This window comes from Chiloscyllium plagiosum, chromosome 34 (genome assembly GCF_004010195.1).
Source record: "Chiloscyllium plagiosum isolate BGI_BamShark_2017 chromosome 34, ASM401019v2, whole genome shotgun sequence".
NCBI classification, from domain to species: domain Eukaryota; kingdom Metazoa; phylum Chordata; class Chondrichthyes; order Orectolobiformes; family Hemiscylliidae; genus Chiloscyllium; species Chiloscyllium plagiosum.
The window spans coordinates 38,146,151-38,173,571 of NC_057743.1; the positions used below are offsets into that span (position 1 = coordinate 38,146,151).

A 27,421-nucleotide genomic window follows, 5' to 3' on the forward strand; every position below is an offset into this window, starting at 1 on the left:
CATGCCTGAGCTGCCCCCCTGGGACTGACCACCTCATACAACTCAAAGGTCCCTGGGTTCTGGCCAGTGACCCCCGAACGCTGTTGCTGCGCAGCTTCCTGGTGTTTGTGATTGACAGGCGAGCCATCCCATCAGAACACGCCTCCCTGCAGCACGCGATGTATCAATCTCACGGCCGTCCAATAGGAGCGAGGGGGCGGGTCCTAATCGCTGAAATGTAACAAACTCGCGGCAGCGAGGGATCAGGTAGTGAAGATTGCACCATGGCTGAGTGAGTATATCCCTCAGGGTGGGCAGGGATTGACTCTATTTCATGTAAAATAATAATTGTATTTAATACTCTAAGATAATCTGTATTCATCAGCGGATTTCAAGCACTTTTCTTTCAGATTTCTGGCAGTATTGTGTTGCTCATTTTCCATGTTATTCATATTTTATTTGCTTCCTTGTCTGAATTTGTTCTGATTTCTTTTCCCTTAAGTGATTGTGTGCTTTTGAATGCAGAGTTAGTTAAAGGGCTTACTCACTTGAATCTGGACGATTTCCTCTTCCTGTTTCCCCTTTCCTTCATTGCTCTGTGGGGTTTTGAGCTCGGGCTGGCCTTTCCTGGATGAGAGTCGAGGATATTGTCGATCTCCTAGGCCTTTCCCGGCTCTTGCACAAGTCTGTTAGGTGGAGCGTCAGATATTCAGTCATTGGGCTGCCCGTGCAGTGCAGACTCCCTAGGATGCTTCTGGCTGGGAGGCATATAGTTACAAAGAGTGACTTGAGGTCTTGGTACTCTCGCTACTGAAGTAGTGACTTTTAGAGGCAATCAAATAGTCTTTTTATTAATTTAAGAGTTTAAACCAAACAGCTTGGGGATCTCGTGAAATGTAGTCATTAAATAAAAAGTCAAGAGAGTGAGGTTACACGGTTGTTGGTGGAATATGAAGTAGGAGAAAGTGAGGACTGCAGATGCTGGAGATCAGAGCTGAAAATGTGTTGCTGGAAAAGCGCAGCAGGTCAGGCAGCATCCAAGGAGCAGGAGAATCGACGTTTCAGGCACAGGTTCCGGAAGAAGGGCTCATGCCCGAAATGTCGATTCTCCTGCTCCTTGGAATATGAAGTATCCTGATTGAGGTTTTAGAGCTTTGCATCTTTTATGGAAAGATGGACTAAATATCTGAAATAGTGTAGAATACATTGGAGTGAGAATAGGGCTTTGATTATAGATTTATACAGCATGGAAACGCACCCTTCAGTCCAGGCTGAACATAATCCCATCTGCCTGCTCCTACCCCATATCCTTCCCAATATTTCCTCATCACCTACTTAGCCAAGTGTCTTTTAAACGCTATAATTGTGCTCACATCCTCCATTTCCTCAGGACTTTTATTCCACACGCGAACCACCCACTGTGCAAAACATTTGCCCCTCATATCTTTTTAAGATCTCTTTCCTCTCACCTGAAAAATATGCCCCCAGTCTTGAAATCTCCCAACCTAAGGAAAAGACGCCTATTATTAATCTTATCTATGCTCTTTATGATTTTATAAATGAGGAGAAAGTGAGGACTGCAGATGCTGGAGATCAGAGCTGAAAATGTGTTGCTGGAAAAGCGCAGCAGGTCAGGCAGCATCCAAGGAGCAGGAGAATCGACGTTTCGGGCATAAGCCCTTCTTCAGGATTCCTGAAGAAGGGCTTATGCCCGAAACGTCGATTCTCCTGTTCCTTGGATGCTGCCTGACCTGCTGCGCTTTTCCAGCAACACATGATTTTATAAACCTCTATCAGATAACCTCTTAACTTCCTATGCTCCAGTGAAAAAAGGTCCCTGCCTATTCAGCCTTTCTTTCACTCAAACCTTCCATACCTGGTAGCACCCTGATTAATCTCTTCTGAACCCTCTCCAATTTCGTAGTTTGTTTAGAAAGAGAGACAATGTTGGGCAGCCTTCAGTGCTGTTCATGACCGTAGTGCTGTAGCCCTCACCTTTCTGTTGACAGGATCCCCACGTGTGGGGAAGTGAGAATATTTGGCAGCAGAGAAGGAAACCTACCCCACCCCATCAATATTTTATTTGTTTCATTCTCCCCACTCCTTCTTTCAGATTTTATTGAGTAGTCTCTGAAGCTTTGGAAAAGCACTTTGGAGCTTTTCCTGGCCACTCATTGAGCCAATGAGAAGAACTCTCTATCCTGGCATCCTCGCAGAAGCTAGAATAAAGGAATGAATCCAAAGATCATTTCTGGTCACCTCATTATAGGAAGTAAATGAAAGCTTTAGAGAGGGTGCAGAGGAGATTTACCAGGATGCTGCCTGGACTGAGGGGACATGTCTTGGGTTGAGTGCGCTAGGGCTTTTCTCATTAGACCGAAGAAGGATGCGAGGTGACTTGATAGAGGTGTACAAGATGATGAGAGGCATAGACAGAGTGGATAGCCAGACACTTTATTTTTCCCAGGGTGGAAATGGCTCTCACGATGGGTCATAATTTTAAAGTGATTGGAGGAAGGTTTCAGGGAGATGTCAGAGGTTGGTTCTTTGCACAGGGATTGGTGGATATGTGGAATGCACTAGCAGCAGTGGTAGTAGAGTCAGATACATTAGGGACCTTTTAAGTCACTTTTGGATAGGCACATGGATGATATTAAAAATGAAGGGCTGGTAGGTTAGTTTAATCATAGAGTGGGACAAAAGGTCAGCACGACGACAAGAGCTGAAGGGCCTGTACTGTGCTGTATTGATCTATGTCCTAAGCCTCACGTTCCTGATTTCCTTCAACTGTTGGTGGTGGGGGTATCATTGCTTGCAACCTCTATGGGAGGTCATGGCCTAGTGGTATTATCATTAGGTTATTAATCCAGGGACCCAGGTAATGTTATGGGGACCTAGATTTGAATCCCACCATGGCAACTGTTGGAATTAGAATGCTATGAAAATCTAAAATAGTTTAATAATGATCATGTATGGTGATTGTTGGGGTGAGGAGAGCCCATCTGCTTCAGCAATGTCTTTTACTGAAGGAAATTTGCTGTCTTTACTTGGCCTGGCCAACATGTCGCTGCAGATCCACAGCAACGTGGTTGCCTCTGAACTGGCCTCTGGGCAATTAGGAATGGGCAGTAAGTGTTGTCCAAGTCAGTGATGCCCACACCACATGAATTTTTTTTTTTTGAAAAAGCATATCCCAACAACCACTTGAGTATCCTGTCTTTAAATCAAATTCCAAATGCAGTCACTATAGCTTCCAACCCTTGTTGCAGTGTGTAGAATACCTCTTGAATTTGGGAGTGTGGCAAAACAGTGTAAGGGGTTGAATTTCAGCTCCAGATCATGTGGGACAGTGGTAGTGACCCTAACTCTGGGACAGAAGATGGAAGTTAACATCTATGTCTGATCAAGTCGGTTGAAATAGATAACAAGGAATTTGCTAATATGCCAAACTTCTCCTTAGAGTACTTAGGCACATGGATACATTCTAACTATAGTCCCTACCACCAGGTTCAAGTCCCGCCTGCTCCATAGGTGTGTAATAATGTCTCTGAATAGGTTGATTAGAAAGTATTTATGGAATATCTCTTTCTTCAAGAGAATAAAAGTCAGTTTTAAAAGATTAACCAGAATATAGAGGTCTGAGCAAACTACAGAGATCATTATTCACATTCATTTATAAATTGAGAAGTTGGTTGTGTCTTTCGGTGAAAACTGAGAAAGATTGGCAGAGAGTCTTCAGGCTTCAGAGGCACTATTGGTTTTTTTAGCTTTGGAAACTGAGGGAAAGTAATAAAGGAAACAGTCTCCTTAAGGTTCTCACATCTCTGGTTGAATCTGCCTGTAGGCTGCATAAAAGCAGTTTGTTCTGTCTGGTTCCGGTTTGTGAGTTAGGTGTTTTGTTGGTGTGTGGATTGCTTCGTGTATTGATACAAACACACATTATTGGTAAATCACTGTGAAATATTTCTGGATCATGCGCAAGTTGCTTCTTGAATTATCTTTATTCATCACTTTCAGATGTTGCTAATTCTTCGCTATGATCAGTGTCAAGTTTGTGTCAATACTTCACACTCTACGGTACAACAATATTTGGAAATTTAGCACTGTGAAAGCTATCAAGAATTATCCAGGCATTGAATATAAACAATAGAAATGTGAAATATTGCTGGAAATCTGAAATCAAAACCAAAAAGATTGGCAATCAGCTTTTATAAAATCAAAAGATTAATTTTGCGCATCAAATAAACATTTCTCATAAATTTATCCAAACTGTCCAATGATGGTGATATCCAATAAATTAAAATACAAGTTTGAAGCTGACTATATCGTAGGAACAAGAATGATGAACCACATAGTTACCTTCTGTCTTAATAATGCTGTTCCTTTTTAGTTGCAGTGACTCAGTAGCTGATGGGCAGGCTATCAGAGAGAGAATATTGTTTGGATTTGAATTGACTGCCCTGCTCCCTTGCGTTTTGGATTGTATGTTTTCTCTTGAACTGTATATGGTACCGCTTTTGCAGGAAACTGGAAGACCTTTTGGTTCCTCATTCTGTAGGTGGGATGGGATCAGGAAGTATCAGATTGTAACTTTGCTGACTGATGAGAGAGTTATTGCCACATTCCAAGAGCACCATGTCTCAAGTCTAGTGCTGTTTTGCAATATTGTGTTTAAGACTTTGCAATGCGTGTTAAGTTGAAAATAGAATTATCCTCCTATATAGAGGAAGTTGTGCAAACAGGGAAATTAACATGGTTAATAATATTGAAATAGTGTCCTAACCAAACAGTGTAATATCTGCGCCTGAGGATCTTGCAATGCAGTTACACAAGAATGTGTCAGCAATCCTTGAGCTGGAATGAATTTGTGTATCCAGGGCATAAACACTTTTTCCAATGGGCTTTTCCCATCCATTTTATTTCCTCCATAACCAGATGGATATTGGATGCTCAAAATCGCCCAGTATGTTGCCCAGTTTATGTCAACATGGGGCAAGAGTGGACTGAGGTGTTGCTAAATTATTCCAGTGCATGGGTTCCAGTGAAGGGACAACACAGCCAAGATCAGCATTGTCCTTACAAACATGACCCCTGTCTTTTATCATAGAATTCCCACAGTGTGAAAAGAGGCCATTTGGCCCATCCAGTCTGCACTGACCCTCTGAAGAGCATCTCGCCCAGATCCACACTCCTATCCTATCCCAATAACTCTGCATTTCCCATGGCTAACCCACCTCGCCTGCACATCCCTGCACACTATGGACAATTTAGCATGGCCAATTTACCCTCACCTGCACATCTTTGGATTGTGAGGGATAACTGGAGGAAACCGACACAGGCACTGGGAGAACATGCAAACTCCACACAGACTGGTTTTTAAAGATATAGAGCTATACTGCACAGAAACATACCCTTCAATCCAACTCATCCATGTTAACCAAGTTTCCCAAATCATTTCAATATGATAAACATATCCTTTTTTTGTAACAACTCCTTGCCATCATAATCAAAGAAGAGGCTAGGATCTTCAGTGGGAGCACGCTCAATGATTGGTATGCTATAGAGTCATAGAGATGTACAGCATGAAAACAGACACTTCGGTCCAACTCGTCTATGCCGACCAGATATCCTAACCTAATCTAGTCTCATTTGCCAGCACTTGGCCCATATCCCTCTAAACCCTTCCTATTCACATACCCATCCAGATGCCTTTTAAATGTTGAAATTGTACCAGTTTCCTCCACTTCCCCTGGCAACTCATACCATACATGCACCATCCTCTGTGTGGGGAACGTTGCCCCTTAGGTCCCTTTTAAATTTTTCCCCCCTCACCCTAAACCTGTGCCCTCTAGTTCTGGATTCCCCCAACCCAGGGAAAAGAATTTGTCTATTTAACCTATCCATGTCCCTCATGGGTTTTATACATCTCTATAAGGTCCTCCCTCAGCCTCTGATGCTCCAGAGAAAACAGCCCCAGACTATTCAGCCTCTTCCTATGGCTCAAACCCTCCAACCCTGGCAACATCCTTGTAAATCTTTAGGTCGAAGAAAATAAAGAATCCCTCTGAATTTGCTGCTTCTCCACATTAGTGAGCTCTCCAGGAGCATCAGCTTTCATTTCTATAATTGGCCATTTCAGAGCTCGAACCCTGATGATATATGGCCTGGAAGTCATTCTGAGTTGCACGTTGACCCGCAGGGTCAGTGTAAAGGTTTAGTTGTAGCCTTGTTGAAGCAGGATGGTCATTGCCGTGACTGGTGTTGGAAGTGGGGCAGATTTGATTGTCTGTTCTCTCTCTCTAATCCACATGAGAATTTTTCTTGCATCTGCTGCTCCTGCAATTCTCCTTATGTTTGCGTGTTAGGGGCCCCAATAAAGTGATGGTGAAAAGGATATTTCCTCTTGTGGGATATCCTAGAGCCAAGAAGTCACTGCTTTAAAATAACATGTTGTCCACTCAGACAGGGCTGAGGAGGAATATCTTCTCAGTGGGTCTTGATTCTTTAAAAATGTCTTCCTCGAATGTTTGTGATAACTGGAATTTTTTTTCAGCCAGAGAATAAAAGTTGAGAGGTTATTGGGAATTGTTGGGAATGTGGAGTAAACCAATCAGCCATGATCTTATCAAATGGCAGGGCAGAATCGAGGGGCCGAATGGCCTGTTCCTAATTTGTGTGTTTGTACTTAGAACGAGATTAAGAAACCCAAGTTTGTTTCTGTCTTTCCCACTAGAGCTGATATTGCACTCATTGGATTGGCTGTGATGGGCCAAAACCTGATCTTAAACATGAATGATCATGGCTTTGTGGTAAGTATAACTTGACCAGTAATTCTCTGTCTGCTGTGGAGGCATCTTGTTGTGCCCTTAGTGCCTGTTGCATTTGCTAAAACAACTGTGACTGTGCTTCAAAGGGTATACATTGAATGGGACACGGAGTCATGCACCCATGGTCTTGATGAAGGGCTGTAAGATTGAAAGTTGCCTCATTTTCTTGCTCCCACTTTGTCCATCCATCTGTGTGCCGTCTAACCAGCAGAACGTGGCTGGGAGACAGAACGCTGATTACCAGCAGGTCACTGGGTTATGCTAATTCTACATGTATCTGGTGATCTCCCTAAGGCTCAAAAGCCAAAATGGATGCTCTGTTTCCTGGTGCTTTCAAAAATGTGATTTTTCCTGTTGAATTTTTTCGCTTGCAGAAATGAGGAGAATTGGGCTCCATAATGGAGCAGCACGGTGGCTCAGTGATTAGCACTGTTGCCTCACAGCGCCAGGGACCTGGATTCAATTCCAGCCTCGGGTAACTGTCTGTGTGGAGTTTGCACATTCTCCCCGTGTCTGCGTGGGTTTCCTCCAGGTGCTTTGGTTTTCTCCCACAGTCCAAAGGTATGCAGCTTAGATGGATTGGCCAGGCCAAATTGCCCATAGTGTCCAGGGATGTGCATGCTAGGTGGGGAATGCAAGGTTACAGGGCTTGAGTAGGAAGGTGGGTGGGATGCACTTTTGGAGGGTTGGTGAGGACTCAGTGAGCCAGAGAATCCCTACAGTATGGGAATCAATGAAGAAACCAATACACAGACTACTGGAAGAACTCAGCAGGCCTGCCAGCATCAGAAACAGTTTACATTTTAAGTCCATTTTGCATCTCTTTCAGAATTTCAGCTGTGCACTTGCAATGCCGAGCCATATGCTCAAATGGACTTGGTGCTTGTTTTTGACTGCTGCAGACACGATAGGCAGAAGGGCCTTTGTGTGTCTGTAGACCTTTATGACTCTGGTAACATTGGAGAGAGAATGAAACGGTTAAAGTTTTGAGTGCAATCTGACTTTTCAGAAGGAGAGTCTTACTGGATTTGGCATTAATTTCCTTCTCCACAGACACTGCCAGACCCACTGAGTTACTCCAGCTTTCTGTGTGTGTGTGTGTGTGTGTGTGTGTGTGTGTGTGTGTGTGTGTGTGTGTCACCAGCCTCCTCAGCGTTTTGCCTTTTATTGGGCTCCATAAGAATGTTGGGTAGGTTTTACTTTGTGTGAAGAGGATTGAAACTTGTTGAAATAAAAGTAGAACACTGCAGGTGCTAGAGATAAATCAATACTGAGAATGCTGGAGAAACACAGCAGGTCAGGCAGCATCTGTGGAGAGAGAGAAGGGGAGTTAACATTTTGTGTTGAGAGGGTCTCTACCGAGGACTCATGTTGGCGAAATCCTGTGATACTGAGCTGGAGCTGAGGGCTGTTGACCTGTACATTACAGTGTTTTCTCTCTGTGCTCCCCACAGGCTCCTGTGGTACTGTGACCATGCTAAGGGTTGCACTGTGTACATTCTGCGGTGCTGCAGGATGGTAGTGTCTAATCGAGAGCTGACTCACTGTCTCTGCTGCAGGTCTGCGCCTTCAACAGGACCGTTTCCAAAGTGGACAGCTTCCTGCAAAATGAAGCTAAAGGCACCAAAGTGATTGGTGCCCACAGCCTGGAGGAGATGGTGTCTAAGTTGAAGAGCCCTCGGCGTATTGTCCTCCTGGTCAAGGCTGGTGAGGCCGTCGATGACTTCATCCAGAAGCTGGTACGTCTCTGGTGGGGCAAGTTTCTGTTGCAAATGCAGGAATGGAGGAAAAAGGTACAGCAAACGGCCTGCTCAAGCCAGGGCGAGGAGGAAGCAGAAGGATTCCAAACCCCCTCCCTCCCAGTGGAAGTGTGGGTGACACAGAGAAAGTGTGTATCTTTTCTCCAGACTGTACAATGCTCCCTTTTTCCCTGCTCAGCTTTTTTTTTTTAATCTCCCCCCATTTGAGTGCACTCCCTTCCCAGGCTGTGGTCCCATAGCTGCAAGTGGCATCTTTCTGTCAGGAACTTTCCGGAAAGTTCCGGTCCAAACTCCCTATTCCCTGTCGACTCTCCTGTGGATTAGCATAAACAGAAATGTCCCTGAGTTAGTATTCTGCAACGTGGGTTCAAATCTCACCCGAATGGCCTGTGAAAACTTAAATTCAATCCATTAATCTGAAATAAAATACTTGACTGTGAAGTGATAAAATTGTTTAAAACAATTGATTCACTAATGCCCTTCGGGGAAGGAAATCTACCGTTCTCATCTGGTCTGGCCTACACGTGACTCCAGACCCACAGCATTGCGACTGACTCTGAAATAGCCCTATCAAGGGGCAATTAAGGATGGGTAATAAACATCAGCCTTGCCAGAGACCCCCATACCTGATACAAGAACAAAGAAAAGAAAATTAAAGAACACAATAGATCTGTTTTTCTCTCTCTCTCTTTCCCTTATCAGGTTCCACTGTTGGAAAAAGGTGACATCATTATTGATGGTGGGAACTCAGAATACAGAGACACAACGGTTCGTATCACGATGATAGACAAGAGTGATGCTGTTTAACATAGAGTTTTCTTATCTACCTGTTATGTTTAATTAGTGTGCAAGAGTTACTATCAGTCATGGGGATTGTTCTAGTGGGTAAAGATGTTTTCAGGTCCTGCGTCCTGTCCCTGCTGAAAATGTCTAGGCTCAGTTTTGTGATGGGCCCAGTCTGTGTAAATGTGTCAGTGTTCCCCCCCTAGAAATGACGGGCAGGTGTTGTTTCAACATTTTACATTGGAGTCTCCATTATCAGTGTGGGTAACCATTTTGTATGGGGAGTGTCAAAACTGATGAAAATGTTATAAAGCAGGACCGTAGAAGTAATTTTGTTTTAAATACGTGAAAGATCCCCAAATTCTGACAGTGCAGAAAGATGTCATTCGGCCCATCATGTCTGCAGCAGCTCTTCGAACGTGTGACTAGCCCACTGCCATTTCCCTGCCTTCTCCCTGTAATCCTGCCCATTCTCCTTTTTTAATGTTAATTATTCAAAGCTTAGTCATTTGACAGGGCAGACTTGAATATTGCTGAAGAGACGCTTTATTGAAACTTTTGACATGTGCTCAGGGCATTTACAAGAAAGTTAAATGGGGAGAAGATTTTATACCTGTATGTGAAGAGAGTGAGACTTTGCAGAAGCATTGTCACGAAGAATATACAAGTTAGCTGAAGATTGGCATTTAACTCCAGTTTTATTTAAACCTAAGTCATTTGTGTTGACTCTGGTCGAGGCATTGCCTTAAGAAGTGAACCAGAGAGTGCCTGCCTATGTTCAGTTGAAACCAGCAGGCAGTCAGAGCATGCCAATACACAGGGCAGGACTCTGTGGATCAATATGTACAGCACCCATTGCACATGAGGAAGTGGGGAGGCTGCAGAAGGATCTAGACAGTTTGGGAGAGTGGTCCAGGAAATGGCTGATGGAATTCAATGTAAGCAAATGCGAGGTCTTGCACTTTGGAAAAAAGAAGAGAAGCATGGATTACTTTCTAAACGGTGAGAAAATTCGTAAAGCCAAAGTACAGAGGGATCTGGGAGTGCTAGTTGAGGATTCTCTAAAGGTAAACATGCAGGTTGAGTCTGTGATTAAGAAAGCGAATCCAATGTTGTCAATTATCTCAAGGGGGTTGGAATATAAAAGCACTGTTATGCTACTGAGAATTTATAAAGCTCTGGTTATTTGGAGTACTGTGTCCAGTTTTGGTCCCCACACCTCAGGAAGGACATACTGGCACTGGAGCGTGTCCAGCAGAAATTCACACGGATGATCCCTGGAATGGTAGGTCTAACATACGAGGAACGGCTGAGGATCCTGGGATTGTATTCATTGGAGTTTAGAAGATTAAGGGGAGATCTAACAGAAACTTACAAGATAATACATGGCATGGAAAGGGTGGACGCTAGAAAATTGTTTCCATTAGGCGAGGAGACTAGGACCCGTGGACACAGCCTTAGAATTAGAGGGGGTAAATGCAGAGGAGTGGACTCGATGGGCCGAATGGCCTTCCTTCCGCTCCTATGTCTTATGGTCTTATTCACCATGGCAACACCTCTACCAACCAGAGTCCACTTTCCAACCAATCAGCACTCTCTCCTTGTGCAGTATGAAATAGTGTACCCTTTTGTTTTTGCTATTCTTGCAAATTGTCCTGATGAGTGCAAAATGTAAACGTTTTTAAAATGTGTTTTTCAATAATACTCAAACATTTAACATTTCTGTTGAGAGCAATCCCGGGTGTCCGTGACTACGTGAGAAAAGTTTGAAGGATAATCTGTTTTTTTTTTCATCTTGTATCTTGTGTTAGATTTTTGAGGTATAGATTTGTGAGCTTTTATTAATTTTTAATAAACTACGCCGAGTACCCAAGCTGCGCCACTATCTTGTGGAGGAGTTTAATTATCATTCAAGTGTCTGTGGAGATTAACACAGCGTCACATTCTGAAATATTTATGCAAGACATCATAGAAATGTCACAAACTACACTTTGTGTCATTTGCTTAAAAATCCCAGAAGCATTTGGAAGTTTTGATAATTGTGCTGTTCTTTGGCTTTACTGACAAACGCAATTACCTGCTGCTTATATTTAACTTGCTGTGGAAATGTGACCAAGGTACCTTTACTTTCCCTTTCGCTCCTGAAACGCAGAGGAGGTGCAAAGAGCTGAAGGCGAAGGGTCTGCTGTTTGTTGGGAGCGGGGTGAGCGGTGGAGAGGATGGAGCTCGATACGGACCTTCTCTAATGCCTGGTGGCCATAAAGAAGCTTGGTATGTCCACAGCCCTGATCACTGCAGCTAATCTGTTTCTTTTATCAGTTTTTTGTGTGATCCCTGCAAATTGTATTTCTGAAGTGCTTCAGAAATGAGATTCTGAAATGAGCTCCCATTAGAAAAAGGGGGTAAATGCGAACTGGAGTCAGGCCACCACGGGAGAATCGTGTGTAGATCTGGGCACCACATTACAGTAATTACTGTAGAGAGAGTGCAGAGACAATTGACTAGAATGTTGCCAAGGCTGGAGATTTGTAGCTGTAAGGAGAGATTGGCGTTGTGTACCTTGGAACAGAGAAGGCTGACGGGTGACGTGATTGCAGTGTACAGAATTGTGAGGGGTAGAGATAGACAGGAGGAACCTGTTTCCCTTGACAGAGTTCAAAAGCCAGGAGTCAGAGATTCAAGCCAATTGGCAGAAGGACGAGAGGGGACATGAGGAAATGTCATTTTTATGTGGAGGGTGATGGGTGTCTGAAATTCGCTGCCTGAGGTAGATGCAGAGACCGTAAAAGGTTCCTGGATCTGCAGGGTGAGTGCTGTAAGCTGCAGGGCTATGGGTAAGTGCAGGAAAATGGGATTAGGAAGGGCATTTGGGTCAGCATGGACAAGAGGGCTGAATGACCTTTTTTTTGCTGTATCCTTTCTGTGGTTCTAGAGTGGCACAATGGCTCAGTGGTTAGCCGGCTGCCTCACAGCACCAGGGACCTGGGTTCAATTCCTGCCTCGTCTGACTGTGTGGAATATGCATATTCCCCCTGTGTCTGTGTGGATTTCCTCCCACAGTCCAAAGATGTGCAGTTTGGGGTGGATTAGCCAGGCTAAATTGCCCATGATATCCAGGGATGTGCAGGCTAGGTGGGTTAGCCATGGCAAATGCAGGATTACAGGGATGGCATAGGGTAGGGGCAGCCTATCACCAGCCAATCTCCCTTTGGCATCTCCGGGGTAGGTCACCTGATGGAGCAGGAGAGTCAGTGGCCTGCACAGAAGTGTCTCCTGTCCATGAGCTGCCCCCTCCTTGGGTGAGAGACCCGATGCTTTTTGCAGTCTCTGTAGCTGTGTCCTAGATTAACCCCACCCGGGAACACCTGTGTCACTTCTGGGAGTTCTGAAAGTTAGTCTCTGAATTGTTCATAACTGAGAGTTGCTCTGCTCTGTCAGCTGTGTGTGCGGTTTCTGTAATCCTGTGGGGGCAGTATTGAGCAGATGCTGAGGGTAGGACGCTGCTAACCCGGTTTAATGACCAGGTTGTCTGGGGTGAAATTGCAAGAGTTGGATGTTGGCAATTTTAAACAGGAATATTGAAAAGTGTGTTTTTTTTTCCCCTAAGCTTTTCATTTTGTACTCATCAGGATAATTTGCAAGAATACCAGGAACAGACTAGAAAAGTTAATTTTTACATGTCACAGAACCTTTATTGGTGTTAAACAAACTTCAAAATAAGTGCCTTGATTTCCCGACCAATTTGATACATTATTCCAATTCTTAATGTCTGTCTTTTTAATGTGAAACAATGCTGTGGTGTAATGATGGATGAGTTTAATGTTTAACCCACTGATAATGTTCCTATTTTGTAAGAGCGATGTCCACTGTTTTGTTGTCTCTTATAGTCTCCTTGGTGATGAAGTTCAGTGATTTTGTTGAATGAATGGTTTTGGGCCTGACACGAGCTGCTTGATGCCGTGATAAGTTTGGTTCACTTTGTGTTTTCATCTTCCTTGTATAGGCCCCACATCAAGCATATCTTCCAGAGCATTGCTGCTAAAGTTGGAACTGGTGAAGCCTGTTGTGACTGGGTGAGTGTCAGTTCAAATGTCTCCAGTGTTAAAGGACTCTGAGTATTGCTGGAAAAAGGCACTTTTTGTCGAAAGCCTTTTATCTTGCACTCGCCAAAAAATCTGCAAGACGGGCCAACATAACAGGAAATGACATTTATACTGAGAGGGAAGCAAATGCTGATTGGTTGTCAAGTGAACTCTGACCTGGCAGAGTCAATGCCATAAAGAAAGTACCTGTTGGATAATGACTGACAGTCAACTGCCAGACCAGTTTAAAGGTAGATTGAATTTTATTGGTCAAGGCATTGTCCTGAGAAGTGAATCAGAATAACTCTCTCCTGTTTTTGTTGCATCGAGGCAGATGCATGTCAGAATAGAATCCCTACAGTGTGGAAACAGGCCATTCAGCCCAACAAGTCCACACCGACCCTCCAAAGAGTAACCCACCCAAAGCCATTCCCCTACCCTATTACTCTTACTTTTCCCCCTGACTAATGCACCTAGCCCACACGGGGGCAATTTAGCATGGCCAATTCACCTGACCTGCACATCTTTGGACTGTGGGAGGAAACCGGAGCACCAGGAGGAAACCCATGCAGACACGGGGAGAATGTGCAAACTCCACACAGTCAGTCACCCGAGGCTGGAATTGAACCCGGGTCCTTGGTGCTGTGAGACAGCAGTGCTTGCCACTGTGCTGCCACGATGTTCTTTCTGTCTCCAAAGTTTGGGGCCCTGTGTTTAATATACACTGAAAATAGGAGCAGGAGTAAGTCCTTCAAGCCGATTCCAGCATTCGATACCATTATCCAATTCCATCTAACCACGTAAGTACCTCACACAGAGTCTGACTGACAATTTAAAAGTTAAACAAAGTTTAGCAGGATAATGTTTTCTTTCAGTATTTCAGTCAGTGTTTTTGTATTATGATCCTTGAGCTGAACACTCAATCATTTATTGTATATGCTGGAAATTCGATGTCTGGAAGAGAAGAGTTTCAGATGTGGATGTCCCTTTAATATCAGTCAATCGTACTCATTCTTACTAATCTGTAAGGCACCTCCAGACTCTCAAATATTTTATTCCATTTTATTAAATGTGTTATCATAGCTGTTGCACTGATTAAAAACTATATTTGTAATAATGGTATATATAAATATTTGACTTTTTTTTTAATTCATAGGATGTGGGTGTCACTGGCTAGGCCCAGCATTTATTGCCTGTCCCTAGTTGTCCCTTGAGAAGGTGGGGATGAGCTGCCTTCTAGGACTGCAGCAGTTGACCCACAATGCCCTTAGGTCGGGAATTTGTTTCCACTATTAAAATGACAACTCATACCATTTCCACTGTCAGACGGAAGCTTAAGTGGAATCTGTGGAATTCACTATCCCCAGAGCATGGGGGAAGCTGAGACATTGATTAGCGACGTTAGATGCTGAGACATTTAATTAGTAACAGGTTGAAGGGTTTTGGGGAGTGGGCAGGAAAGCAGAGTTGAATCTGAGGTGAGATCAGGTCATGATAGTATTGAATGGAGGGGCAAGCTCGAGGGGCCGAATGGCCTCCTCCTGCTCCTGGATCATGTGTAAAGTAATATTGTGAATTTTTACCATCCTAGTTACTTCACAGCTGCAGCATTAGAATGAGAGATTTGAGCGTTGGATCATTTTAAAGTTTGACATTGAGGAAGCTCATGCTGTGATTACTGTTTTGAACGAGTTTCAGGTTCTATTTTATTTGCGCAGTTTTTGTGTTAACCATGTCGTTCCATCTCGTTAAATCAGAACGGTGACCTGTAGCTTTGAAACCCAGACTGAAGTTCTCTGATCTCTGCTCAGGTGGGCGATGAAGGCGCAGGTCACTTTGTGAAGATGGTGCACAATGGGATCGAGTATGGGGACATGCAGTTAATCTGCGAGGCTTATCAGCTGATGAAGGATGTTCTTCTCATGAACCATGACGAAATGGCGGAGGTTAGCACGACCTACTCGCAAGTATAACTCTGATCCGGAAAGCGTTAGAAAGAAAAGCAACTAAAACAAAACTGCATATGCTGGAAATCTGAATGGAAAACAGAAATAGCTGGAGAAACACAGGCAAGTCTGGCAGCATCTGTCAAGAGAGAAACCAAGTTAAAGTTTCAGGTTCAGTGTCTAGATTAGAGTGGTGCTGGAAAAGCGCAGGAGTTCAGGCAGCATCCGAGGAGCAGGAAAATCGATGTTTCGGGTTAAAGCCCTTCATCAGGATTCCTGATGAAGGGCTTTTGCCCGAAACGTCAATTTTCCTGCTCCTCGGATGCTGCCTGAACTCCTGCGCTTTTCCAGCACCACTCTAATCTAGACTCTGGTTTCCAGCATCTGCAGTCATTGTTTTTACCCTTTCAGGTTCAGTGACCCTTCTTCAAATTCTTACCCTGAAGAAGAGTCATCCCAGACTTGAAATGTTAACTCTGTTTCTCTCGCGACAGATGCTGCCAGACTTGCTGTGTGTTTCCAGCTATTTCTGTTTTCGATTGATTATATAGTGGCTTGATTCAGTCCACTCTGCGATCTCGTGTGTACCTCCCAGAATCTGGAACACTTTGATTTTCTTTTGTGTTCAAATTTTACCGTCTCTCTGGCATCGAGTTAAAAGCTGGATTTTTGACCAAGAGTTATTCTGCGTAATTCTCTATTTCAATACAAAACATCCATTGCTTCTTGAACATCCTCAGTTATGAATAATGGCATTTGTTGACTACTTTTTAACCAGCTCTAGTACTTATAAAATCTTTCATTTTTAACCTGGCATTTTTAGAGATTTGTGGATTTGAGTTGGTGGGTGTGGAGGAGATTCCTGGTTTTGTTTTTTTCAGTAAAACCTGTGCATTGTTTTATTCCATGTCAGGTATTCAAGGAATGGAACAAGACGGAACTTGATTCATTCCTGATTGAAATCACAGCAGATATCCTCAAATTTCGGGATCCCAAAGGGAAGCCACTGCTGCCCCAGATCAAAGACTCTGCAGGTCAGAAGGGCACGGGGAAGTGGACTGCTATCTCATCCCTGGAATTCGGAGTGCCAGTCACACTTATTGGTAAGGGACACACCCACCTTCACCACCGTGTGGCGCCAATAACTAGATTTGTGTGTTGCCAGAGAAAAAAGACACAATACCAAGTTTCAAAGGGAGCACCAATTTATACCCCATGAGAAGTGGGATGTTTTATGGTAACTTTTCCCTGACTCATTTCCCATATCCCTTTATATCATTCTTTATGCAAATAATCTTGAATTGGACCTGCCTCCACCACATTTCCAGGCAGTGCATTCCAGACCCTAACTACCTGTTGGGTGTGAGGAAGTTTTTCCTCCTTTCCTACCTGCTGCTTTTGCACATCATTTCAAATCTGCTCCATCTTATTCTTGATGCTTTTGCAAGCAGCGCCAGCCTCTCCCTATCTTCTGTATAGGCAGCCCACTCATTATTCTGAAAACCTTGATCAGATCTTCTCTGTAGCCAACTTCTCTTCAAGGTGAACAATTTCTTCAATTGATCTTCATCGCCAACATTTCTCATTCCTGGAGCCATTCACACAAATTGCTTTTACGTTGTGTCTCTCCCATGCCTTCCTGTAGTGTGGCACCCAGAACTGTACTGCAACTGAGGTCTGACAGGTCAGCATCACCTCCTGACTCTTGTATCTGAGCCCCAAATAAATTCCGTTGGTGGAATTAACTCTGATCTCAGTAGATTAAGCAAATGGGAAGAGAAACTTAATGTCATCGTACAAAACCGAGAAGTAGTGACTCAGAAGAATCTTTTTCACTGAAAGTGTTGAGAGCAGCAGCAACTTTGTGAATCTTCCTTCCTTCCTTCACTTTGAATTGCCACATTAGCTGGTCACTCCTGAACTTAGCAAATAAAATGGTGCTGTAACTTGTAACTCACTATAGGCTGACTGGAGTCTGCCATTCTCCATCCATTGTCATGTTTGCTTTGGAGCCCAGCGCTTGACCTTTGGGGTGAGGGGGTGATGTGGCTATCGCTGGCCTTGGTCAGTGTTAATTGCTCATCAGGAATTGTTAGGGAGCTGCGTTCTTGAGTCACTGCAGTCCATCGTACAGTAGCTCGATGTGGTAGAGGGGCCAAGATACACAAACCATTTGATGCAGGTTAATGACTCCATCTCAAAATGCCAATATAGCTGTCTGTTGCCTATAGAAGGGTAGTTGAAGTGGGAAACCTCACAATCTTCTTAAAAAGTACCTGGATGACAACATAAGATATAGGAGCAGAATTAGGCCTTTTAGCCCATCAACTTTGCTCTGCCAATCGAGCATGGCGGATATGTTTCTCAACCCCAGTTCTCCTGCCTTCTCCCTGTAACCATTGATCCAGTCAAGAACCTCTCTACCTCTGTCTGAAAGACTCAATGACTTGGCCTCCATAGCCCTCTGCAGCAATATATTTCATAGATCTCCCCCCAACTCCCACTGAAGCAATTCCTTCTCATCTCCATTCTAAAGGGTCACTCCTTCACTCTAAGGCTGAGCCCTCAGGTCCTAGTCTCTCTGATGACTGACTGGAAATATCTTCTCCACATCTGTTCCATCCAGGGCTCTCAGTATCCTGGAATTTCAATTCGATCCCCCTCATCTTTCTAAATTCCTATCGAGTACAGGTCCAGAGTGTTCAACTGCTCCTCATTTGACAAACCCTTCCTCCCTGGGAAATGCTTCTGAACCTCCTCTGAGCCCTTGAAATGTAATAAGAGTCGAGGCTATGGGCCAAGTGTAGATTTGGTGAAACAGACTTGTCTGGAGGCCATTTGTAGAGAGAATTTTAAATCCGGGGAGGGAAAGGAGGAAAATTTTTGTCAAACCTGTATAGACTCCCTTGGGGTGAAAAAAAGAGCCAGAAATGTCATCATCCACCTTAAAAAACCAAGACCTATAAATAGAGAGAAGGGACATACCACCAGCCCTTCACCAGAGACTCTCACTGATGATGTTACCCAGTCATGGTGGCGCAACGTCTGAAACAAATCTTCAAGCTTAGCGAAATAACTTCCATACTTGATTAGATTTGATTAGATCTTAATTAGAAAATTCTGGGTGGGGGGGGGTTATTTTTAAAGAAGCAGTGAAAGGATGTAAAAGGATTTGTAAGGATGATGCCTGAAGAGAGCGGTTATAATCTGTCAGGGAAGACTGCACAACCCAGCGCTGTCCTCTTATAGAAAGAGTAGCTTGAGAGGGAACTTGCTGGATGCCTTTTAAAAAAAAATGAAGGCATTGGATGGAAGGATAGTGAGAATTTTCCCCATTGGAAGGGACTCCGAACGTAGTTATTAATAAATCCAGAAGGGCGATTCAGGAGAAATCTCTGTACCCCAAAGAGCAGGGAGAATGAGCAATCCCTCCTCACTACAATCATGTGGTAAGTCAAATAAAGTCTGTAGCTGATTGGGTGGAAGCTCGATGACATGAGGGAGAGAGGAATAGACGATGCACGGGCAGAGCTCAAAACAGTGAGAGGGGGAGGTGGTGGGTTTGTGTGGAGAGTCACCATGAGCATGGGTTCGGGCGGGGCTATCCACTCGGGTTGTAATCTGAACGATCTCGATGTTTTCAGGCTCGATGACATGAGGGAGAGAGGAATAGACGATGCACGGGCAGAGCTCAAAGCAGTGAGGGGGGAGGTGGTGGGTTTGTGTGGAGAGTCACCATGAGCATGGGTTCGGGCGGGGCTGTCCACTCGGGTTGTAATCGGAACGATCTCGATGTTTTCAGGTGAGGCTGTGTTTGCGAGGTGCCTGTCCTCTCTGAAAGATGAAAGGATAACAGCTTCTAAACAGCTGGCGGGACCAAACGATCCAAAATTCTCGGGGGACAAAAAGACCTTCCTGGAAGATATACGCCAGGTGGGATTCCTGAGGGATTGTCTGAGAGCTCCGTTTTGGGTTTTTTTTTGTGTGGTGTGTGTTGTATTTAAGTAGCTGTTTCTGATCTGAAATGTTGGTGTAAATATTGGGCATGAGCTAGGATCCACTTGTGTGCAGCTTCTGTAAGAATCCGGGTGTGTTTTTGGGGGAAGTTACACGGGACTCCTGCCCCGTTTCTTTCGGAAGTGACTGACCCTTTTCAAAGTTTAAACTGCTCCCTATTTAAGGCTGGGGGAAAGTGAGGGCTGCAGATGCTGGCGCATCAGAGTCGCAACATGTAGTGCTGGCAAAGCACAGCAGGTCAGGCAGCATCCAAGAAGCAGGAGAGTCAACGTTTCGGGCATAAGCATCATCCTGATGAAGGGCTTCTGCCTGAAATATCGATTCTCCTGCTCCTCGGATGCTGTCTGATCTGCTGTGCTTGTCCAGCACCACACTCCTGACTCTGCTTCCTGTTTAAGGCAGGCTGCCCTCTGGTGAGGTACTGTTAAGGGTTTTATAAATGTCCCAAGCCCTGGGCACGAGGAAGTAAATCAGGCAGACATCCTGCTCCTGGTCACCATGGTAACCTACTGGGTGGGGATGTCCAGTGTTGCCAGACCCTGGGCTCTGCTGTGACTCCCCATGTGGTGGAATAGCCTGCTGTTGCCTCTAAATAACTGGGCAGAGTAGCAGTAGATGACTGGCAGGCCAGGCTCAAAATGTCCACGTTTTGACAGAGGAAGGAATCGGAGGAAATAATTAATCAAATCTTTCAGAGGCTGGGCTGGCTCCTTTTTCTTTTCAAACAAAAAACGAGGTGGTTAATTTAAGATATTTTCCATCTGCCTGTTCAGCGATGCTGTGACCCACCTCTGGAGAAGGTGGCACTCGAACCTGGGCCTCCTGGCCCAGAGCTCGGGACACAACCGCTGTGCCGTTTAAGAGCCCTCCTATAACTATTTAAAATATGTTTTGTTTTGTTTTATTGTCCACACTTGGCGTCTCTTTTTTTTGGTTTGAATTTTCACAAAAGCTTCTCAGTTAATTGTTCCTTGTGCATTCACAGCCATCTCTCCACCAATCAGAGGCCACTTGCCAACCCTCTCTTCTTGTTTATTTATTTATTTGTTTGTTTATATTCACTCGTGGGATGTGGGCATTACTGGCTGAGCCGGTATTTATTGCCCGTCCCTAGTTGCCCCTTGAGACGGTGGGGCTGAGCTCCCTTCTTGAGCCGCTGTAGTCCATGTGCTGTGGGTTGACCCACGATGCCCTTAGGGAGGGAATTCCAGGATTTTGATCCAGAGACACTGAAGCTACGGTGATATATTTCCAAGTCAGGATGGTGAGTGGTTTGGAGGAGAACTTGCAGGGGGTGGCATTTCCGTGTGTCTGTTTCCACATAAATTGTTGTTCCTTTTTGAAATTTGATGTACCTGTGATCCTACCCTGATGAGAGCAAGACAAAAGCTTCATCAACAGGACCATCCTTTGTTCCCCAGCCATGCTCAAGATCTCTTTGTTTTGTGAAGTGGGTTGGATTTTGAGGTTTTATTCTGATTCTCTGCAGTACAACCCCCTGTGTCTGTTACTGTGCCTCACTGTTAGCAGGAGAATGACAAGTGGAAGATGGCTTCCAGCTGTTTCTGAATTGAAACGTGGAGACAAGTAAAACCACGCCACATCCTAATTTCCGAATGTGTTCAAGGTGCCCCGATTTCAATCAGGAAATACCTGAAGGTGTATCAATACGCTGTATCCATCTTGATGCTACTGTGAAGTATTCAGTTTAATACACACAACGTGGAATGGGATATGCATTTTTTTCTGTCTGTGGGAACATGTATCTGGGTGTCTCTGTCTCTCGCACTGTCCTCTGTGTGACTCTCTCTTTCACTCTCTCGTGTGTGTATGCATCTCTCTCACTGTGTCTCATTTTCTCTCTCTGTCGTCTGTCTGTCTGTGTGAGACACACGCAGTTTGTGTTTCAGTAGGTGTTCATTGGAATAGGCCAATAAAATGCAAATAAAGATTGTCCATGTTTAACCCAAATTCACGTGTCATTGTACAGCGAAGGGAGTTGCTACTTTATCATGTTGGCCCCCAATTTTGATTTTTCTTTAAATAAAAAGTACAGGTTGGGGCAGCACTTGTTGGGGAGAGGTGTGAAGTCAGTGTTACATTTTGGGACATGTTTTGTTTGGTAGGCTCTCTACGCTTCGAAGATTATCTCCTATGCCCAGGGATTCATGCTGCTGAGACAAGCAGCTAAAGAGTTTAACTGGTGTCTGAACTACGGTGGAATCGCACTGATGTGGAGAGGAGGCTGCATTATCAGAAGGTGAGGGGCACACTTAGGAATTGCGTTTGTATGGTGCCTAAAGGTGATAAAAGGTCCTAGGATGCCATCTAGTGAACTTCCAGACTGGGCAGCATGAGAGATTGGAGCAAGCAGAACTCAGTTTTGTGAAGATGGTGGGTGTTAGCAAGTATCATGAGGGACATTTTTAAAGGAGGAAATTGAAGTTGTGCAATTGTACATAACACACAGAATGAGAAGCTGGTTATCTTGCAGAGTATTTAATCCTTATTTATAAACCTGGAGGAAAGGGTGGAGTTCCCTTCACTATGAAATACTGGGTTAGGAGGCATCATTTTTAAATTTCCAAGGGCCACAAGTTTCAAATGAAATGTGAAACTTGGGCAGCACGGTGGCTCAGTGGTTAGCACTGTTGTTTCACAGCGCAAAGGACCTGGGTTCAACTCCAGCCTTGGGCAACTATCCGTGTGGAGCTTGCACATTCTCCCCATGTCTGCATGGGCTTCCTCCTACAGTCCAAAGATGTGCAGCTTAGGGTGGATTGACCATGAGAAATTGTCCACAGTGCACATAGTATGCAGAAATGTGCAGACTGGGTGGGTTAGCCATGGGAAATGCAGAGTTACAGGGATAGGAGGAGGGTCTGGTGGGATGTTCTTTGGAGGGTCGGTGTGGATTTGATGGGCCGAATGGCTTGCTTCCACATTGTAGAGATTCTATGAAATTCTTGCTTCTTGGGACTTGCAGATTTAAAAGAAACTATATCTGCAGTCAGTATAACATAAGGACTGTATCAAAACGTTGAAGGTTTTGGGATATCTTTTTCAATCCGTGTTCCTGCAGTGACTGTGTTCCTTGACATTGGGAAATTTGCTGGATTTCGAGGTCATAGTTACAGGCTCCTGGGTGACAAATAGACACTTTCAGACAGTTCGTGTGGGAGGGAATATTTGTAACGTCTGTGTTTTCTGTGTCTTTTTCAGTGTCTTCCTGGGTAAAATTAAAGATGCTTTTGATGCAAATCCAGATTTGCAGAACCTGCTGCTGGACCAGTTCTTCATGAAAGCTGTTCAGAATTGTCAGGTATTCTCATCGCAAACATCAAACTATGAGTCTGTGACATCTTAAACTAACAGAACCTAAAAGTGAAACAGCAGCATTCTGGCAACAAAATACACAATAAAATAGCAGGCACAGGCCATTTGGCCTGTTCTGTCATTCAGTGAGATCATGGCCGAAACTAGAGGGCATAGTTGAAGGTGAGGGGAGAGATTTTAAAAAGGACCTGAGGGGCAACTTTTTCACGCAGAGGGTGATGAATGTATGGAACGAGCTGGCAGAGGAAGTAGTGGAGGCTGGTGAGTTGACAACATTTAAACAGGTACATGGATTGGAAATATTGAAAGTGATATGGGCCAAATGCTGGCAAAAGATGTGGAAGCTTGAGGGTGTAGAGGAGATTTACCAGGATGCTGCCTGGACTGGAGGGCACGTCTTATGAAGAAAGGTTGAGGAACTAGAACTTCTCTTATTGGAGTGAAGGAGGATGAGAGGTGACTTGATAGAGGTGTAAAAGATGATGAGAGGCATAGATAGAATGAATAGCCAGACACTTGTCCCATGGCAGAAATGTGTATTACAAGGAGGCATCATTTTAAGGTAATTGGAGGGAGGTTTAGGGGAGATGTCAGAGGTACACAGTGAGTGGTGGTTACGTGGAATGCACTGCCAGCAGTGGCAGTAGAACCAGATACATTAGGGACATTTAAGGGACTCTTGGATAGGCACTTTGAAGATATCACAGTGAAGGGTATGTAGATGAGTCTGATCTTAGATTAGGATAAAAAGCTGGCACAACATCGAGGGCTGAAGGGCCTGTACTGTTCTGTGGTTCTAATGGGGCTTGTTTAGTTTAGGAAATCTAGTTAGCACAGTTGAGTTTGGCAGAAGGGCCTGTTTCCGTGCTGTATGACTCTGTCTGTGGTCTCTCTAACTGCCTGTATGACCCACCCTCCCTCTGGAGCAGAGAATGATGAAGACCAACACCCGCTGAGGATCCATGCCTCCCTCAATATTTCACATGAACCAATTTTCACAATCCTTTTAAAAAGGGTTCCTATCCTTTAAAAAAAAAAGGAGCATCTTCTTCATAGGAAAACCTGAACAAATTTTTAACTCTTACTCACAGAGCTGTACAGCATGGAACAGACCCTTCGGTCCAACTCATCCATGCCGACCAGATATCCTAAATTAATCTAGCCCCATTTACCTGCATTTTGTCCATATCCCTCTCAACGCTTCCTACTCATATACCCATCCAGATGCCTTTTAAACATAATTGTACCAGCTTCCACTACTTCCTCTGGTAGCTCATTCCATACACGTACTACCCTCTGTGTGGAAAAACATTATCCCTTAGGTCCCTTTTTAAATCTTTCCCCTCTCTCTCGAAACCCATGCCTGGACTGTTCTGGACACCCCTGCCCCTCCATTGCCCCTCATGATTTTATAAACCTCTAAGGTCACCCCTCAGTCTCCGACGCTCCAGGGAAAACAGCCCCAGCCTATTCAGCCTTTCCCTATAGCTCAAACCCTCCAAACTTGGCAGCATCTTTGTAAATCTTTTCTGAATCCTTTCAAGTTTCTCAACGTCCTTCCTATCAGAGGGAGACCACAACTGAATGCTGTTTTTCAGAAGTGGCCCAGCCAGTGCAACATGACCTCCCAACTCCTATACTCCATGCTCTCATCAATAAAGGAAAGCATCCCAAACACCACCTTCACTATCATATCTACCTGTGACTCCACTTTCAAGGAGCTATTAACCTCCACTCCAAGATCTTTGTTCAGCAACACTCCCCAGGGTCTTAGCATTAAGTGTATTAGTTCAGCCTCGGTTTGCTTTTCCAAAATGCAGCACCTTGCATTTATCTAAATTTACACTCCATCTGCCATTCCTCAGCCCATTGGCCCATCTGATCAAAAGCCCGCTGTACTCTGAGGTAACCTTCTTCATAGTCCACTACACCCCTGATTTTGGTGTCACCTGCAAACTTACTAACTATATGTCCTGTAGTCACATCCAAATCATTTATATAAATGGTGAAAAGCAGTGGACGCAGCACCGATCCTTATGGCACACCACTGGTCACAGGCCCCAGTCTGAAAGGCAACCCTCCACCACCACCACCCTCTGTCTTCTACCTTTGAGACAGTTCTGTGTCCTTTCTGTTATGTATGTCACCTAAGATTAACTAAAGCTACGACATGACATTAGAGAGAGAGAGAGAAGGCTGGCACGTTGGCTGAGTAGTTAGTACTGCTGCCTCACTGCGCATAGGACCTGGGTTCAATTCCAGCCTCGGGTGACTGTCTGTGTGGAGTTTGCACATTCTCCCTGTGTCTGGGTGGGTTTCCTCCCACTGTCCAAAGATGTGCAGGTTAGGTGAATTGGCTATTGACAATGAAGTGGATAGCATGGGGGGCTGGATCTGGGTGGGATGCTCTTCGGACGGTCAGTGCAGACTTGACGGGCTGAACAGCCTGTTACTGCAGTATGATTCTAAAATCCAAGTGAAAGCTTCATCAGAACTAAGTTAACCTGAAGCATTTTCTTTTCTGTACAATCGCTGCCCATCCTGCTGAGGCATTTGAAAGAAATTGGGTTTCGACGAAGGTCTCTTGCTGTCTGTCTCTGGGTCATAATTCAGGAAGGTTTATCTATATTGAAGCAGATTCCTGAGAGGAGGCCGTAGTTTCAGGAGGAAAGGTGGGACTGCCTGGGCCTCTAATTTTTGGAATTCAGTAGATCGTAGGGTGATCAAGATCCTGCAGGGGTAGAGCTGAAAGGATGTCGCCCCTCGTGTGGGATTCTTATCACTCTCTGGGGCACAGTTCCAAAACCTGGGTCTCCCATTTGATGCAGAGATGTGAAGAGAAATTCCTTTCTGTGAATTTGGTGATCACTGGAATTCTATCCCTCCGAGAGCAGTGGAGGTTGGGTCATTGAGAATAGTTTTGATTGTGTGAGGCAATGATTATGTTGGGAGTGGGCAGTAAAGTGTGGGCAAAGCTACAATGTTATTAAATGGCAAGACAGCCTCAAAGGGCTGAATGACCACTTCCAGCTCCTAGTTCTTTTGTTTTAATGCAGATAATTTTGGGAGGAATAACTTCTTCCTTCCCTCAGCGTATATCCAGGTCTTGCTGCGAGAAGCTGATTGACACTGTGTTGTTCTGTCTGCAGGAATCCTGGCGCCATGTGGTTAGCACTGGGGTACGGATGGGCATCCCTATGCCCTGTTTCAGTACCGCTTTATCCTTCTACGACGGTTATCGCCATAAGATGCTTCCAGCAAACCTGATCCAGGTACAGACACTACCCATAATGTTATCCTTTGTTTTACTAAAGCTGTACCCAACACCTCCCTCTCCAGGCAACAGCCTCTTTTCTCACTCACTCACTCACTCACTCACTCACTCATTCTCACACAAAAACCGGAAAGGGGCTGTGCAGGCCGGGTCTACCCCCTGGGAGTGCAGTGGGTTTAGTATTGCCTCAACAATTGCTATCTGATACTTTAGCATAGTAACACGAAGTATTAAAGGGGAAAAAAACCCACCTTTTTTTTCCTGAAAGAATAACCTGCCTCCACTAGATCCAGCTCAAATTTACAGCTAACTGCTTGGGCCAAGGCTGGTTTAGGTGTCATTGACACACAGCGCTACGTGTCCATAACAATATGGCAAATAAGAGCAGGAGTAGACCATTCGGCCCTTCGAGCCTGCTCCGCCATTCACTGTGGTCTCAAGAGAAAGTGAGGATTGCAGATGCTGGAGATCATGGTCGAAGAGTGTGCTGCTGGAAAAGCCCAGCAGGTCAGGCAGCATCCGAGGAAAGGGAAAGTCAATGTTTCAGGCATCAGCCCTTCAGCAGGAACATTTCTCATGACTCTGATCATTCAACTGAATCCCTCTTCCTGCTCCACCCCCATTACCCTTTGCTGCCTTTAGCCCTCCGTACTATATCTAAATCCTTCTTGAAAACATTCAATGTTTTGGCTTTAACTGCTTTCTGTAGCAGACAATTCCACAGGCTCTCCACTCTCTGGGTGAAGACGTTTCTCCTTATTTCAGTCCGAAATGCCACCCACCAACCTGTATCCTTAGACTGTGCCCCCTGGTTCCGGACTCCCCGATGACTGAATGACTGACTGTCTGCAAGGCTTTGGTTATGGCATCTCTGATCCCTGCCAGGTCACCAGCTGGCTGAGCCTGACCAGCCTGAACCCAGAATGTCTCCCCCTTGTGTACAGTTTGTATTTTTGACTCTTACTATTGGGTTTGAGGGGAGGGCAAGGTGTTTTGGAGTTGGAACGCCTGGTGAGGAGAGGTTGGGGATTGCAGATTTATGGCACTCTCTCTAATCTACTCATTCTTTTGCCTGCAGGCACAAAGGGATTACTTTGGTGCCCACACGTACGAGCTGCTTTGCCAACCTGGCAAGTTCATCCACACAAACTGGACGGGGCATGGAGGAAATGTCTCCTCATCTTCATACAACGCATAAGCTCTCGATGGTTGGCACTGAACCATTTTGGAAAAATAACATTCCACCAGAGTAGATACTTGAAAGAAAAGCTGTAGTTTTAAATATTCTAACTTAAGGCATTCTCTGTCCTGTGCTAATATCCGGTCTAGAAGCAATGAAAGTCAATTTTCAATAAGATCCAAATCTTTGGGAAGAATCAAAAGTTGTAATAAACAATAAAATGTGCATAAACCATGA

General features: G+C 44.6%; 1 protein-coding gene across 1 annotated transcript; it reads left to right on the forward strand.

Moving 5' to 3' along the window:
• Nucleotides 1-220: 220 nt before the first annotated feature.
• pgd (phosphogluconate dehydrogenase) lies at nucleotides 221-27,421 on the forward strand. Its single transcript, XM_043676234.1, has 13 exons — nucleotides 221-271; nucleotides 6,713-6,788; nucleotides 8,366-8,545; nucleotides 9,269-9,334; nucleotides 11,502-11,620; nucleotides 13,353-13,422; nucleotides 15,243-15,377; nucleotides 16,291-16,480; nucleotides 19,180-19,310; nucleotides 21,521-21,654; nucleotides 22,617-22,716; nucleotides 25,880-26,002; nucleotides 27,083-27,421. The coding sequence occupies exons 1-13, from the start codon at nucleotides 264-266 to the stop codon at nucleotides 27,200-27,202; spliced, it is 1,452 nt and encodes a 483-aa protein (XP_043532169.1). The 5' UTR covers nucleotides 221-263; the 3' UTR covers nucleotides 27,203-27,421.

What these genes read in the sequence shown, in the direction of transcription:
- pgd (XM_043676234.1), top strand. An exon ending in GTGAAGCCTGTTGTGACTGG is followed by an intron (nt 13,423 to 15,242) that starts GTGAGTGTCAGT and finishes ATCTCTGCTCAG; the next exon opens with GTGGGCGATGAAGGCGCAGG. An exon ending in TCCTGGAAGATATACGCCAG is followed by an intron (nt 19,311 to 21,520) that starts GTGGGATTCCTG and finishes TTTGTTTGGTAG; the next exon opens with GCTCTCTACGCTTCGAAGAT.